The sequence below is a fragment of the Eschrichtius robustus genome, chromosome 12 (assembly GCF_028021215.1).
Source record: "Eschrichtius robustus isolate mEscRob2 chromosome 12, mEscRob2.pri, whole genome shotgun sequence".
NCBI lineage: Eukaryota > Metazoa > Chordata > Mammalia > Artiodactyla > Eschrichtiidae > Eschrichtius > Eschrichtius robustus.
In genome coordinates, this window is record NC_090835.1 from 84,694,246 (window position 1) to 84,711,002 (window position 16,757).

At 47.5% G+C, this 16,757-nt stretch overlaps 1 protein-coding gene, 1 long non-coding RNA gene and 3 other non-coding genes across 6 annotated transcripts; 1 reads left to right on the forward strand and 4 right to left on the reverse strand.

Annotated features, from left to right (window-relative positions):
- Nucleotides 1–3,626: 3,626 nt before the first annotated feature.
- LOC137773447 (heat shock 70 kDa protein 1B) lies at nt 3,627–6,205 on the reverse strand. Its single transcript, XM_068558127.1, has one exon. The coding sequence runs from the start codon at nt 5,909–5,911 to the stop codon at nt 3,986–3,988; it is 1,926 nt and encodes a 641-aa protein (XP_068414228.1). The 5' UTR covers nt 5,912–6,205; the 3' UTR covers nt 3,627–3,985.
- A 118-nt stretch (nt 6,206–6,323) lies between these two features.
- On the forward strand, nt 6,324–13,725 carry LOC137773449 (uncharacterized). Of its 2 annotated transcripts, none has more exons than XR_011075674.1 (4): nt 6,324–6,489; nt 8,648–8,790; nt 11,279–11,357; nt 13,476–13,725. It is a non-coding gene; the product is annotated as an uncharacterized lncRNA (long non-coding RNA). The 2 variants fall into 2 exon arrangements; XR_011075673.1 differs by lacking the exon at nt 6,324–6,489 and adding an exon at nt 8,446–8,560.
- An 810-nt stretch (nt 13,726–14,535) lies between these two features.
- Nucleotides 14,536–14,618, reverse strand: LOC137774337 (small nucleolar RNA ZL8). The gene has a single exon (XR_011075861.1). It is a non-coding gene; the product is annotated as a small nucleolar RNA ZL8 (small nucleolar RNA).
- Nucleotides 14,619–14,974: 356 nt separating this feature from the next.
- On the reverse strand, nt 14,975–15,041 carry LOC137774315 (small nucleolar RNA SNORD52). The gene has a single exon (XR_011075841.1). It is a non-coding gene; the product is annotated as a small nucleolar RNA SNORD52 (small nucleolar RNA).
- Nucleotides 15,042–15,467: 426 nt separating this feature from the next.
- On the reverse strand, nt 15,468–15,530 carry LOC137774319 (small nucleolar RNA SNORD48). Its single transcript, XR_011075845.1, has one exon. It is a non-coding gene; the product is annotated as a small nucleolar RNA SNORD48 (small nucleolar RNA).
- Nucleotides 15,531–16,757: the final 1,227 nt, after the last annotated feature.

The window sequence follows — 16,757 nt, forward strand, 5'->3', positions numbered from 1 at the left end:
ACACTCTCTCCAGCATTTGTTGTTTGTAGATTTTCTGATGATTCCCACCCTAACTGGTGTGAGGTGATACCTCATTGTAGCTTTTTTTTTTTAAACATCTTTATTGGAGTATAATTGCTTTACAATGGTGTGTTAGTTTCTGCTATATAACAAAGTGAATCAGACATACATATACATATATCCCCATATCTCCTCCCTCTTGCTTCTCCCTCCCACCCTCCCTATCCCACCCCTCTAGGTGGACACAAAGCACAGAGCTGATCTCCCTGTGCTATGTGGCTGCTTCCTACTAGCTAGCTATTTTACATTTGGTAGTGTATATGTGTCCACTATGGAGAACAGTGTGGAGGTTCCTTAAAAAACTAAAAATAGCCTTACCATATGATCCAGCAATCCCACTATTGGGCACATACCCAGAGAAAACCATAATTCAAAAAGGACACATGCACCCCAATGTTTATTGCAGTATTATTTACAATAGCCAGGTCATGGAAGCAACCTAAATGCCCATCGACAGACGAATGGATAAGGAAGATGTGGTACAGATACACAATGGAATATTACTCAGCCATAAAAAGGAACGAAATTGGGTCATTTGTAGAGATGTGGATGGATCTAGAGACTGTCATACAGAGTGAAGTAACTCAGAAAGAGAAAAACAAATATCGTATATTAACGCATATATGTGGAACCTAGAAAAATGGTACAGATGAACCGGTTTGCAGGGCAGAAATAGAGACACAGATGTAGAGAACAAATGTATGGACACCAAGGGGGAAAAGTGGCGGGGTGGGGGATGGTGGTGGGATGAACTGGGAGGTTGGGATTGACATGTATACACTAATATGTATAAAATAGATAACTAATAAGAACCTGCTGTATAAAAAATAAATTAAATTTTTAAAAAAATTAAAACCAGACATCTCAAGTTAATGAATTTAACTAAACATGCCGCAACAAAGATCCCATGTGCCGCAACTAAGACCCGGCGCAGCCCAAAATAAATATTATTTTAAAAATCTCTTCCAAGAATCCTATAGTATTCATCTGTTTATTTGACACATTTCTCAGCTCCCAGTGGTTGAGTTCCGCCTGTGGTTGATGTTGCAAAGTGATTTTAAGTTCCAGGAAGTGTATATGTACAGGTAGGTGATGACGTCTCATATTCTAAAGTGGCTGTTTTTATTGGCCGCGGCGCGCCGCTTGCAGGATCTTAGGACTGAACCCAGGCCCGCAGTGAAAGCGCCGAGTCCTAACCACTGGACAAGAAAATTTCCTGATGTTGCTTTTTAATGAACCATTTCCCTAATGAGGACTCATGAAAGTAGTTGGCCCAGCTTCAGGAATTCTCTTCTTTGGCCCGTTAAGCCGTTGCTGGCGATTTCCCTAACCTTTATCATCGCTGCTGCTGCCAGTGAATCAACACTTTAAGGCTGTGGAAGGCTTCCAGCACTGGTTCACAGCAGAAAGCCCCTTGCCACCAGCTGCTGCTCCTGGAAGCACTGACACCTTCCTGTCCTGCCTCTCTTGGGTCCCCATACCTCTAAAAACATAATCAGGAGTAGCCTCTGGTGCAGTGGCTTTTTCTCAACTTTGGCTGAAACACTGAGACAATTTTAATTCTATACAATTTCTTGGCCTACTTCCAGAGACTCTGATTCTTCCGGGACCGGTATCAGTATTTCTTTTTTCTTTTTTCTTTTTTTTTTTAAATAAATTTATTTATTTATTTATTTATGGCTGTGTTGGGTCTTCGTTGCTGCATGCGGGCTTTCTCTAGTTGTGGTGAGTGGGGGCTACTCTCTGTTGCGGTGCGCGGGCTTCTCATTGCGGTGTGTTGTCTTGTTGTGGAGCACGGGCTCTAGGCACGCAGGCTTCAGGAGTTGTGGCTCCCAGGCTCGAGAGTGCAGGCTCAGTAGTTGTGGCGCACGGGCTTAGTTGCTCTGCAACATGTGGTATCTTCCCGGACAAGGACTCGAACCCGTGTCCCCTGCATTGGCAGGCGGATTCTTAACCACTGTGCCACCAGGGAATCCCGGTATCAGTATTTCTTTAGCTTCCCAAATGGTCTCAGTATACCACTGGGTTGGAGAACCATGGCTCCAGTGTTTTGAAGTTACAAGGTTTATTCCCTCTATTGCTTGGCTGGCTAAATTTTTTAAAAGTTAAGCAAGCCCCCAATTTCTGCTTCTGCAGCAGTTAAACTGCACATACTATATGCTATGGTCAGAGCCTATAATATTACAGTGCACCTATCTTGTAAGTAAGACCGGCCTTTGAGAATTGGCCCATGAACCAAAACTATACTATTTCCTTTACAAGCTTTTCCTTTACAAGGCTTCCCATTCTTTGTCATTCCTAAGCTGTTTCAATTTCCCAGAGAGGAAGGATTTATTGAACGATAAAACACAGGGAACTTTAATTTGATTCTGGAGTAGATATTCCCAGGCTCAGTTTTTGGAAGGAGCAAGGTTGGATTTATCAGGCTAGAGGAAGTGTTAAGGACGTTTAACTGCTCCAGTGAGAAGCAGCCCCTAGGGAAGGGCTTGTGTGGGAGGAACGCCCATCTCCCCATCTTCCCAGATCTATGCTGCACAGCTTTTATTTCCTCTTCGTTCATAATTAAATGTGCTATTAAGTTGCTTCTGTTTTGAGACTGTCCATGAAAAGAACAAAAAGGCTACTGATTGTTAAAACTGGGGTAAAACCACCACTTACAGCCAGACAGGAGCCACCCACGCTAGCCCCAGTGTTCAGGCAGTGTGAAAAATCCCTGGCCCCCAAATCATCACTTGTTCCTGCCTAGTTTTGCTCTGGATATAGCTTAAGTGACCACCTCCACATGCTACCTATGAAAAAAAAAAACTTTACAATACCTAAGTTAGAGGGTGGTGTGATGAGAACTACTGAGGATTACAGGAGGGACTCAGAGAACCAGGTGCAGTGCCTGGCCCATTCCTCTTTATTGCCATGCCCCCACTCTCAGTATCTCACTCCCCCAGACCCTCAGTTGAATAACTGCAGCTCCAGTGACCTTCATTGAACATGTTGCTTGCCTATAGCACATTTCTGCTCAAGTGATCTAGATCTTTGGAACTGAGGCCACTCAGGCAAATGCTTTATTTTGAAAGGAGCCAACCAAAACTAAGAGGCTAAGTAATTTGCACTAAGTCACTCAAGTGGGATTTATAAAACAGAGTATGAATCTGCATCTCATTTTTACTGTTTCGTCCACCCCTAAATTCATAACTTAAATAAAAGACTGGAAGACTCACAGGTCTAGTAAGAAATGAACAGCTCTGCACACAGTGAGTGCAAGACCCTAAGGAACCATGAACCCCTCTCAACACTGCCTTTGACACCACAACAATCTCTCCTCCCCAAAACCCTACTGCAGCTCCCATCCCTACTTTTACCTAAAACAAACCCCACCCCAATCAAAATGGGCACTTGGAATTTGTTTTCTGTCCTGGATGTGATTTACCACCTACAATAAAGTCCCAACAAAAACAGCCATACCCACGGCTCCTAATACGTATGATACTCTCTTCAGAAGTACAGCCCTTTCATGGTCTATGGATTTCAGAGAAGAGACTATTATCCCTCCCCAAATAAAAGCAGACATACATATTTAACATTTTATTCTTATTCCTTAAGCATACAAGTTTTTAATTCCATGAGTTTTGGTATGTTTACAAAGCAAAAAATAGGACAGAAGGTGGCAGTGTTAATCCATTTGAGAGAGGGAAAAACAAAAAAGGAAAGTGACCCTTACAGTACCAACGTACATGAAACGCAAATCATTCTGGTGAACGCATTGGTTATAACATACAGAAATAACAAAGACAAGCAAGCTAATTATTAAAGGTTAAAAGCTAACCTTAGAATGAACTGCTATAGTAGAGGACTAACATACAGGGAAATACCAAGGTCCTTGGGTCTCCTCTGTCTCAAAGAGGAATACAGAGAAACAATAGTAAGTCCCCTAATCCACCTCCTCAATGGTGGGGCCAGACCCAGAGCCCCCTTTAGGGGCCTGGGCCCCAAAGCCGCCAGCCCCGGGGCCACCCGCCCCCTGGTACAGTCCGCTGATGATGGGGTTACACACCTGCTCCAGCTCCTTCCTCTTGTGCTCAAACTCGTCCTTCTCGGCCAAGGTGTTGGCGTCCAGCCAGGAAATCACCTCCTGGCACTTGTCCAGCACCTTCTTCTTGTCGGCCTCGCTGATCTTGCCCTTCAGCCCCTCATCCTCCACGGCGCTCTTCATGTTGAAGGCGTACGACTCCAGGGCGTTCTTGGCAGACACCCTCTCGCGCTGGACCTCGTCCTCGGCTTTGTACTTCTCCGCCTCCTGCACCATGCGCTCGATATCCTCCTTGCTCAGCCGGCCCTTGTCGTTGGTGATGGTGATCTTGTTGGCCTTGCCCGTGCTCTTGTCCATGGCCGTGACGTTCAGGATGCCATTGGCGTCGATGTCGAAGGTCACCTCGATCTGGGGCACTCCCCTGGGGGCCGGTGGGATGCCGCTCAGCTCGAAGCGCCCCAGCAGGTTGTTGTCCCGCGTCATGGCCCTCTCGCCCTCGTACACCTGGATCAGCACGCCGGGCTGGTTGTCCGAATAGGTGGTGAAGATCTGCGTCTGCTTGGTGGGGATGGTGGAGTTGCGCTTGATCAGGGCAGTCATCACACCCCCAGCCGTCTCCAGCCCCAGCGACAGGGGAGCCACGTCCAGCAGCAGCAGGTCCTGCACGTTCTCAGACTTGTCCCCCATCAGGATGGCTGCCTGCACCGCCGCCCCATAGGCCACCGCCTCGTCGGGGTTGATGCTCTTGTTGAGGTCGCGCCCGTTGAAGAAGTCCTGCAGCAGCTTCTGCACCTTGGGGATGCGGGTGGAGCCCCCCACCAGGACCAGGTCTTGGATCTGAGCCTTGTCCAGCTTGGCGTCGCGCAGAGCCTTCTCCACCGGCTCCAGGGTGCTCCGGAACAGGTCCGAGCACAGCTCTTCGAACCGCGCCCTGGTGATGGACGTGTAGAAGTCGATGCCCTCGAACAGGGAATCGATCTCCAGGCTGGCCTGGGTGCTGGACGACAGGGTCCTCTTGGCCCTCTCGCAGGCGGTGCGCAGTCGCCTCACGGCCCGCTTGTTCTGGCTGATGTCCTTCTTGTGCTTCCTCTTGAACTCCTCCACGAAGTGGTTCACCAGCCTGTTGTCGAAGTCCTCCCCACCCAGGTGGGTGTCCCCGGCCGTGGCCTTCACCTCGAAGATGCCGTCGTCGATCGTCAGGATGGACACGTCGAACGTGCCCCCGCCCAGGTCAAAGATGAGCACGTTGCGCTCCCCCTTGCCCGTCCGGTCCAGGCCGTAGGCGATGGCGGCAGCCGTGGGCTCGTTGATGATCCTCAGCACGTTCAGCCCCGCGATCACCCCCGCATCCTTGGTGGCCTGGCGCTGCGAGTCGTTGAAGTAGGCCGGCACGGTGATCACCGCGTTGCTCACCGGGTGGCCCAGGTACGCCTCGGCGATCTCCTTCATCTTGGTCAGCACCATCGACGAGATCTCCTCGGGGTAGAACGCCTTGGTCTCCCCCTTGTAGCTCACCTGCACCTTGGGCTTGTCACCGTCGTTGATCACCCGGAAAGGCCAGTGCTTCATGTCCGACTGCACCACAGGGTCGCCGAACTTGCGGCCGATCAGCCGCTTCGCGTCAAACACGGTGTTCTGTGGGTTCAGCGCCACCTGGTTCTTGGCCGCGTCGCCGATGAGCCGCTCGGTGTCCGTGAAGGCCACGTAGCTGGGGGTGGTGCGGTTGCCCTGATCGTTGGCGATGATCTCTACTTTGCCGTGCTGGAACACCCCCACGCAGGAGTAGGTGGTGCCCAGATCGATGCCAATGGCCGTGCTTTTCGCCATGCCGGTGTCCTGCCCTCTCGGCTCCGCAACGAACTTCAGACCTGAAAACGGCCAACGAGTTCAGCGACGAGGAGCTCGGTCCTTTCGGAATCCGAAAACTGAACGCGCCGGTGCCGCTCGGGGTGGTCCTCGCAGATAGTGTGTCTGCGGAAGCTGCGCTCACCAACCACACCAATCCTAGCAGCTCTCTCCAGGCTTGCCGTTTCTCTGAGGGCGGCTCTGTGTTTATGGTTTTTCATCAAGCTCCGCCTTTTCCCTCCTCAGCCAATCACAGAGCTCAGTTCGGCTGCCGGGTCGGGAATATTCCAGGGGTTTCGCCTCAGGTCCTGCCCCCTGGTTTTCTGGGACCAATCAGCCCCCTGGGTGCCGCCGCCCCCCCCCCCCCCAGAACTCTCCAGACTCTTCTGGGATTCGCTGGAGGAAACTGGAGTCCTAAGGGAAGGGGGGAGAGGCGCCGGGAAGAGTCGTTGTCGACTCCGGCCACCCAGTCTCCGTTTCCCTGGCGAGCCGCCTGCCAAGTAGTTGGATGTCGGCCGGAAGGATGAGCACTAGGCTTGTAATAAGTAGGGCGGTGAGAGGTTCGTGGGGCTCAAATAAGTTTGATTGTTTAAAGTAGGATTAGGGGGTACGCGATTCCGGGGAGACCCAAATTACAGAACGATCCGGAGTTTCTCTAAGAGGGTGGGGTATCTGTGGCCCAAAGAGACGCTGATTGGAGCCTGACGCTGATGGAAGCAGCCGCGTTTGGGCCGGTTCGCGGAGGGGCCGGGCTGCCTGAGAATTGCCTTGGCCATCCCGGCGTTTTTCCCATCTTATTTTTAAAATAGGAAGGACAAGGAAAGAGATAATGCAGTATAGTTTTGGCGTCATCTTTAGCCCTATATGGATGGAATATCTGGGGATGGGAAAATTTGAATTTTCAAAAGAAAAGTAATCAGGTAAACAGACGGTTCTTAAATTGCAGAAGGTTCCCAACGCCTTAGAAGGGACGTTTTCGGTCAGGGGCGTGGGGAGGGAAGGGCAGGGTTGGATCCACTGCGCCCCTGTCCCCGCCCAGAACCGCTCCCGTTTTCCTCGGGCTGGACTGGGGCTTGAGGAAGAAAAAAAATCTCTGTAGAAATTCAGCTATCATCAGGCCTTTGGGGCTCTCCCAGTTCCTCATCTTTCCCAGCCTGGGGTCCGGGCCACTCCCCTGTTTCCCTTCTGCCTTCTTCATTCCTGGTTCAGCCTCGGATGACTGGTGGTGCCAGGATTAACCTGAGTCCGGAATTCGGCCTTCTGCCTTGTCACTTGCAGCCTCTAGGCTGTCCACCGCTTTAAAATAAATGTGATGTGGTGGTGAGCCTGCGAGGGCGGGGCGGGAATGTTTACTCCTCTTTAACAGCATCATATGCTACAGCAGGTTGGCAGGTGGCTCACTTGAAAGCAAACTGGTCGGGATGGTGCTGTAAAGTGGGAGAGGTTGGCGGGACCCAGATTCTAGCTCCTTTAAAACTTAAGATTATTTGCTGTGCACGTAATTCTTCCATTTAGTTTTTTAGCCTGGATTTCAACTTTCTGTGCATTACCTTCCTTCCTGTTTTAGATACAGTTATATTTGGTAATTTGTTTTGGCCTTTGTTTCTTCATCCTTTGTGGGCAATGCAAGACCCCTTGTTAAGCACCTAAAATGAAAATGTGAGGGACATTAAGGCAACAGTGCGGGGTTCACAACCCACAGAGAAGTAGACTCATTGCTGTACTCACACGTCTTGAGCGTAAAAAACATAACAGCGCAAGTGGGAGGAGGCAGGGTTTTTTTTTTTTCTATTTGTTTATTTTATTTATTTATTTATTTTGGCTGTGTTGGGTATTCGTTGCTGGACGCGGGCTTTCTCTAGTTGTGGCAAGTGGAGGCTACTCTTTGTTGCGGTGCCTGGGCTCCTCATTGCGGTGGCTTCTCTCGTGTGGAACAGGGGCGCGTGGGCTGCAGTAGTTGTGGCGCACGGGCTCAGTTGCTCCGCGGCATGTGGGATTTTCCGAGACCAGGGATCGAACCCGTTTCCCCTGCATTGTCAAGTGGATTCTCAACCACTGCGCCACCATGGAAGCCCCGGTCCTATGCATTTCTTTTTGTTTTTACTATGATACTTAACTCCAAACAGTATATTGTTTTTTTAAAATTTATTTTATTGAAGTATGGTTGATTTACAATGTTGTGTTAATGTCTGCTCTACAGCAAAATGATTGTTATACATATATATATATATATATATATTCCTTTTCATATTATTTTCTATCCAGTTTATCACAGGATATTGAATATACTGTGCTATACAGTAGGAACTTTAGGCGATATATTGTTTAGTGGTAAATGTTTTTAAGCATTACATACTATTTTTCTGTGATCTGCTTTTTTTCTTCACATTGTGAGATTAATCCACGCTGGTATGTTAGTCATCCTACTGCTGCATGTAACACATGGTGTATTTTATGAATATACCCCCACTTCCCTATTGGAGAACACGTGAGTTCCTTTTTTTCTCCCCCCTTACCAACAGTACCATCAAGGATGTATATATTAATCCCTGTATCTGTATGTGAGTGTTTAGGGTGCATCACCAGAAGTGGAAACACTGGGTTGAAGAGAGCATGCCTCATTTTTAGTAGGTACTGATAAACTGTTTTCCAAAGGGATTCTATAAAGTTATATTCCTGCAAACAATGTCCAAAACAGTTTTTATTTCTTGGCTCTAGGATTTCCTCACAAACCAGATTACATCCAGAAGCTTTGTTGGAGGCTGTTGCATCACGCAGGGGAGCTAAGTGAGACGACGGTGGATCCCACCAGAGTCAAGGAGCAGTAGAGTTGTGAGATGCGGCCAAATTTTGGTGTTAAGGTATCGCCAGCATGATTTGTTGACAAATTGGATATAGAATATGCAAACAGGACTCAAGCAGACTCCAAGAGTTCGGGCACAAGCAACAGGCAGGTAGAGGTATCATTCTGGAGGGGCTTGCGCACTAGCCAGTTGCTAAGGATTCCAGGGATGAGAGGCCTGGGGAAACAGGCCTGGGAGGCTCACGGGCTTCAGTAGCTGAGATGGCAGGCCAGTCTCTGCGTAGATTAATTTTGGAGAGCTATGAGATCTGCCTAGTGGGTTGGGTGGACTGTTTATTTCTGAAAGTGCTCCTGGGGGTGAAGAAGATTCAGTGTGCTTTGGGGTAGGGGTCTTATCAAATCACTGTCACCCCCGTGAAGAGAGGCTGTAGGGCTCAAGAATGCGAGGACTGGAAAGTGATTTCCATGCCTGGAATTAAGAAAACTTCACGTGACCATCTTCACCATGCCTGTACCTCAATCTTTTTAATGTAAATTAATTAATTAATTTATTTATTTATTTATTTATTTATTTATTTATTTATTTTTATTTATTTATGGCTGCGTTGGGTCTTCGTTGCTGCACGCAGGCTTTCTCTAGTTGCGGTGAGCGGGGGCTACTCTTTGGTTGCGACTCATGGCCTTCTCATTGCAGTGGCTTCTCTTGCTGCAGAGCACGGGCTCTAGGTGTGCAGGCTTCAGCAGTTGTGGCTCACGGGCTCTAGAGCGCAGGCTCAGGAGTTGTGGCGCATGGGCCCAATTGCTCGGTGGCATGTGGGATCCTCCTGGACCAGGGATCAGATCGAACCCATGTCCGCTGGATTCTTAACCACTGCACCACCATGGAAGTCCCTCACTCTTATACTCTAAACCTGGGACTGACAAAGGAAGGAGGGTCTGAACACCTAGGGCAGGACTTGGATCATTCTCTGCAAGAGAATGCAGAAGAGACCCTATGGACAAGAAATGACGTTCACCATTTAATAGTAATGTCAAGGACTAAGGAAAACTGGATGAGGTACTGACTAGGCTATGTTAGCTAATGTCTAAACTATTTGGAATAATATAATTGTAGCTAATGCCTAAATAAGGCTTACTATGTGTTAGGCAGTTTTAAGTGCATTTAAATATAGTTAAACCTAACAACTCCGTAAGAGTAGGTACTCTTTGGGGCTTCCCTGGTGGTGCAGTGGTTAAGAATCCGCCTGCCAATGCAGGGGACACGGGTTCGAGCCCTGGCCCGGGAAGATACCACATGCCGTGGAGCAATTCAGCCCGTTCGCCACAACTACTGAGCCTGCGCTCTAGAGCTCGCGAGCCACAACTACTGAGCCCACGTGCCACAACTACTGAAGCCAGCGCACCTAGAGCCCGTGCTCTGCAACAGGAGAAGCCACCACAATGAGAAGCCCATGCAGCGCCACGAAGAGGAGCCCCCGCTCACCGCAACCGGAGAAAGCCTGTGTGCAGCAACAAAGACCCAACGCAACCAAAAATAAAAATAAAGAAATTAAAAAAAAAAAACAGTAGGTACTCTTTTATCCATTTACAAATGAGGAAATAGAGTGGCTAAGTAACTTAGCCAAAGTTGAACAGCTGTAAGTATTCAGTCTGGCTCCCTACATCTTAACCCAGTCCCCTGTACTTCCTATGTGATACTGTCACCCTAGAAAAATGCACTTACAAATGCAAGTCCTCATGTACACTACCCAGAGACACCCATCAACCTAGAATTGTTGTTGTTTTTTTTTTTTGCCTAAATAAAAATGGGCAGAAATGTGTTTGGAAGGGTAGAATCTAAACTATAGGGAAGTATGTGAACAAAAAAGAACCAAGCTGCAACATAACTACGTGGAGTATTAGTCCATATTTATGAAGCTCAAAAAGATACAAAACACAAAACCAAACAATATTTTAGGGACACATTCAATTCAGAGTACAAAGAAAAGCCAAAGAATGATACAGCCACAATTCAGCTGGGTGACATCCTCTGAGTGGGAGGGAGAAAAAGAAAAATGGAATCAAAGAAAGGTTTGCTTCAGTTATTGGAAATGTTTAAAGCTAGGCCATAGGTGTATTATATACTAGACAGAAAGGAATTTGAATCCTGACTGACACTGATCTCGGAGAGACCAGTGAGTGGTCCTGAAGAGAGATCTTAGTTCCTGCCCGGGAATAGAACCTAGCCGCTAGTCCAGCAGGGGCTAGAGGCTAGAAGCAAAGTTCCCTGGCTCTTGCCCCATTTGAAAGCAAGAATGTTTCAAGGAGGCAACAACTGTAAGAACAGGTACAAAGTTTATTATTAGAGACACAGCACAAGTGGGAGAACAGCACACAGAGAAACAGTTTATTTAAGATGGAAGCAAGGCAGAAATACACGGAGAGAAAGGATACGGGTGTCCTCTCTAATGAGGAGTACCGTGAAAGGGTGATTTAAATCACATGTAGGACGGGCCTTCCAGGTCTTTGTTTACCTGTAGCCAATTATCTTGTTTCTTTTTTCACAGCTGACCAGTCCTAGACCCTCCCCAAGATGCGAGTGCAGCTTTTTGCCAAGATGGATTCCGCTACAGAGGCCTGTGGGGGGTATGTCCACACTTATTATGGGGTGGTGCCCCCTGCCTTTTTGACCCCCAAGGAGCCTTTCTGCGCATGTGCAGACAGGGAAGTTTACCTTGACCTCAGGAATGCTCATCTTATCTCTTAACTTCAGCAGAGCTCAGCTTCTGCCACTTGCTTTGTCCTTGGAGTGTCTGGGTGAGAACCAAGCTTCAATTTTACTCCACTTGACAAACACCAGTGTCCAGCTCAGGGGCCTCAATACCTCCTATCTCTCTGACCTTAGGGAAATTATTTAACATCCCTGAGCTTTCCTCTCCTTGCTTGCAAGGTAGGGTAGATACATATCTACTTTGCAAGGTTTTAAGGATTCAATAAAATGAAACACATAAAAAGCCTACGACAGACCAAAGCACTAAATATATGGTGGCTGCTAAGATTATACAGAACCCGTGGTCAGAGAATAGCAATGGGAGCAGCTAACTGTCCTGTAGGGAGTACCAAACAGGGCAATTTCAAGGAGGGAAAAAAAAAAAAAAAGATCTGGCAAAGACGATTAAGGAAAATAAAAGTTGGAAAAAATCTTTGCTGAGTGGGGACCAAGCTGGAAACGTTCCATAGGAAAACAGATACAAAAGATGTGCAATACTCAAAAGATGAATTATTAGGTACACAAACTGGTACACTCCACCTGGAGTAGTGATGGCAGGTAGAGAAACAGGCACTCTGAAGGAGACTGCTGTTACGAGTATAAACTGGGACAACTTTATGGAACATACATTACTACTTTAAATGCCCAAATCCTTTGACTCTGAAATTCTACTTTTGGAAATGTATTCTACAACACAACTTCAAATGGGTGCAAATTAATAGGGAATCAGCACTGGTATATACCATGACCAGAAGCTCAAACACCCCCTTACCAGAAGCTGGATAATTTACAATACAGCCTTACAGCAGCATACTCTGTACATGCTGGTGGGGAATCTCCTTTATGACGATGACAAATAGGAGCACAGAGTATGCTTTTTCCCCCATTTTTTTTACTGTGGTGAAATACACATAAAATTTACCATCTTTACCATTTTTTAAAAAATTTTTATTGGGGTATCGTTGACTTACAATGTCGTGTTAGTTTCAGGTATACAGCAGAGTGAATCAGCTATACATATATCCACTCTTTTTTGTTACATTCTTTTCCCATATAGGCCATTACAGAGTATTGAGTAGAGTTCCCTGTGCTATACAATAGCGCATTAGTTACTTTTTTTATATGTAGTAGCATGTATGTGTTAATCCTAATCTTCCAATTGATCCCCCTCCCCATCTTTACCACTTTTAAGCATACAGTTCAGTGGTAATAAACATTCATCACACTGAGCAACCATCATCACCATCCATCCCCGTGAACTCTTTTCATCTTCTAAAACAGAAACTCTATATCCATTAAACAGTAACTCTTCATTTCCTCATTCCCTGCCCCTGGCAACCACCAGTATATGCTTCTAAAATATATCTGGACAACCTATGTTTTCACCAATTGATCAAAAGGCAAATTGGATGTCTGTGTTAATGGTGTCATAAAAACCTCAAATATTAGTATACTATCACAATCAATCTAGAAATTCTTAACATTGGTGTCAATATGTGGCAAATCTACTTTTTGTATGTCGTTGCAAAGAGGTACAGCTAGGGACTTCCCTGGTGGTGCAGTGGTTAAGAATCTGCCCGCCAATGCAGGGAACACGGGTTCGAGCCCTGGTCCGGGAAGATCCCACATGCCGCGGAGCGACTAAGCCCGTGAGCCACAACTACTGAAGCCCGCGTGCCTGGAGCCCATGCACCACAACATGAGAAACCACTGCAATGAGAGGCCCAAGCACCACAACGAAGAGTAGCCCCCGCTCACCGCAACTAGAGAAAACCCGCGCCCAGCAACAAAGACCCAATGCAGCCAAAAATAAATAAATAAATTTATAAAAAAAAAAAAAAAAAGAGGTACAGCTAGATGTCAACTGTGATGCTCATTCACTGGTGGTTAACCTTTCATGTCCCTAAACCTTTCTGTACCGTCTTGTTTTCACTGAGACCAATCTATTTTTTATTTGCTTTAAAATATTTGATTGGGCTTCCCTGGTGGCGCAGTGGTTGAGAATCTGCCTGCCAACGCAGGGGACACGGGTTCGAGCCCTGGTCTGGGAAGATCCCACATGCCGTGGAGCAACTAGGCCCGTGAGCCACAACTACTGAGCCTGCGCGTCTGGAGCCTGTGCTCCGCAACAAGAGAGGCCGCGACAGTGAGAGACCCGCGCACCGCGATGAAGAGTGGCCCCCGCTTGCCACAACTAGAGAAAGCCCTCGCACAGAAACGAAGACCAACACAACCAAAAATAAATAAATAAAAATAAATTTTAAAAAAAATATATATATATATTTTATTGGAATCCTTTGGGTAGGACCAAGTAAAGGCCACCTAATTGATTTTGGTCCCCAAATTTCTAGGCAGTCCCCTCCCTCCACCCCAGGAGGTTGACAGCTGCTCACGCGGGTTAATGCAGGAAAGATGTGAAGTTCTGAGGGTCTGTCCAACACCAGGTAGAGAACATCCTTTGTGTCAGCAAAATTCTAAAATTTCATAAAAGCAACACATATTAGAAACATGCAAGCAACTGGCAGTAAAGCATGAATCTAGGGCTTCCCTGGTGGCGCAGTGGTTAAGAATCTGCCTGCCAACGCAGGGGACACGGGTTCAAGCCCTGGTCCGGGAAGATCCCACATGCCACGGGGAAACTAAGCCCATGTGCCACAACTACTGAGCCTGTGCTCTAGAGCCCGCGTGCCACAACTACTGAAGCCCAAGCGCCTTAAAGCCTGTGCTCCACAACAAGAGAAACCACCACAAGAAGAAGCCCTCGCACTGCAACGAAGACCCAATGCAGCCAAAAATAAGTAAATAAAATAAATTATTTTAATAAAGCATAAATCATAGATACAGGAACAGATTGGTAGTTATCAGAGGGAAAGGTGGTTAGGCAAAAAGGATCAGTTGCATGGTGACTAGACTTACTGTGGTGATCGCTTTCTAGTGTATATAAATATCCAAAACGTTATGTTCCTGAAACTAATGTAGTTTTATACCAGTTTTACTTTAAAAAGGAAAGGTCTGGGTGGGCAGGGGAATTGCCACACAGGGTGGAAAGAGGCATAAGAGTGGATCAGGTGGTTTCAAAGATCCTCAGAGAAGTTCTCAGAGACTCTAGTCCAACCAGGTCATCATTACCACTCTGGAGCTGGTAGAAAAACCAGCAAGAGACTTACCACAGTACCCAGGCAGAAGGCACGCTACTCTCCACTTCTTGTCACTCTCCACTTCTTGTCACAGCTTGCTGATGAAACTGGCAGGAACCATTACCTGGGCATCCCAGCCATCCCAACAGCACTTCTCCAAGAGGAGAATTCCAAACTTTAGGCCTTCAGCCACCAGGCTATCCCTGAATCTCTGTGAAGGGGCACTGCCCCGGCTGGGCTTCCAAAGCTCTCAAGCTAGAAAGATGAAAGCAGGACCACCGATGAGAAATACAAGCAGAGAGCTACAGCCCTCCCATTGGCTCCTCTCAAAAATCCAAGTATCCAGTTCCCCAAATGAGTCAGAAATTAATTTTGACATCAGGACCAGCATCAGAGACTCTAGTCTGAGAAATCATCATCCCCAATTTAGGGAGACCTGGATCAAGGGAAACCATTATGGGGAGGAATCTAGAACATTCAAAGACAACAGCCCCAGTATACGGATCTAGCAAATTAAGAATTCAGGGATGGGAAGTTCAGGAGAGAAAAGAAGTAGGAAACAAACTTAGAACTGCGGAGAACAGCTCCATCAAGGAAGCCCAGCATGCAGGGTAGTTTATAGTAGTAAAACAGGTGGAGAAAGCAGGTTTAGCAAGGCTTAAACAAAACGCTGGGGAGTTAAAAAAGTGAGAGACACTTGAGAGCGCCCGCACACCTAACACTCACCTTTATTCAAAAATAACACATGGGTCGGTGAACGTCTTAATCCCCTAATGGAGAAACGAGACACACGAATAAGTGGCTTCTCCGAGCCCAAATACTAGGGATCCCAACCCGGGGGATGGAGGTGGTCAGCGCGCTGCGGTGATGGCGTCAGCGAGACACTCAGAATCACCTGGGGTCATCATCATCCCCGTCCTCCCCCAGTACAACCACCAGCCACTCCATATCGCACAATCCACTCACCCTCGAGGCGCTGCGGACCCTCCTTCGAGAATCAGGGTCCTGGGAAGAAACCAGTGAGTTAGCAGAAGCCAGGGCGACTACCAGACAAGTCCCCCCTGCCCTGGGCTGGGTCAGTTCCAAGCAGTGGTGTCACAGAGACATCAGAAATTCTAGTCTGTAATGATAGCTCATCCTGCTCAGCCCGAGACTTCGGTCCCTTCAGTGTCCAACACGGCCCTGAGGTACTCAGGTACCTGTACGCCGGCAGCTGTGCAAAGATAGCGCAGGCGGTAGCCTTCCTTTTCCGCCAGGCGGATCCTAAAGCCACCATCTTCGCCATCCACCAGTTCACTGCACAAAGAGAACGACAAGGCCTGGGCCAGGGCCGTTTATTTACGGCGGCGTGGCGTCGGGGCCTGACGGGCCTATAGCTGTCTTCTGAGAGGCCTGTCTCGATCCTCAGAATTTTCCCCATCGCTTGTCCAAACAAGACTAAAGTTAAGTGAAAGAGAGGCCATGAGTGGACGTTTCACATTCTTCTGGGCAAATATTCGGAGATGTTTTGTGAATTTTCAAAAACAAAAAAACAGGTGACTTTACTGGCCAGGCCGGAGAAGTCCGCGACGCTGCCAAGTGCGCGCGCAGCTGAACGCTCTTCCTGGGTGGCCTCCCAGATAGTCCTGTCCCTGCTTGTGTAACCAAGGGACTTCGCTCTAGTTCTCAATTGTCCCGGTTTGGATTCGGGGGTCCCTCCAAGGGACTGCCACCCTCCTCTGTCTAGCCAGCGAAATCTGAATTTGCAAGACCTGTCAGGTACATTAAACTTCCTGTCCTTTTTTTTTTTTTAAAAACACCTTTATTAAGGTGTAATTGTGTCCACTGAAAAAAAAATGCACGTCCTAAAAGTTGAGAATCTGTTTTATTTGGTGGATAAAACTGAGGACTTAGGCCTGGTCGCAGCCTCTCAGCTCTGTAGAGGTAAGGGAGAAGCCAGGCTATATAAGAGTTTTTGCGACAAAGATCGGGTAGTCGGCACTTCATAAGATTACTGTCAATTAGAGAAAACAAGGGATTTCCCTGGTGGCGCAGTGGTAAAGAATCTGCCTGCCAATGCAGGGGAAACGGGTTCGATCCCTGGTCCAGGAAGATCCCACATGCCGCGGAGCAACTAAGCCCCTGCGCCACAACTACTGA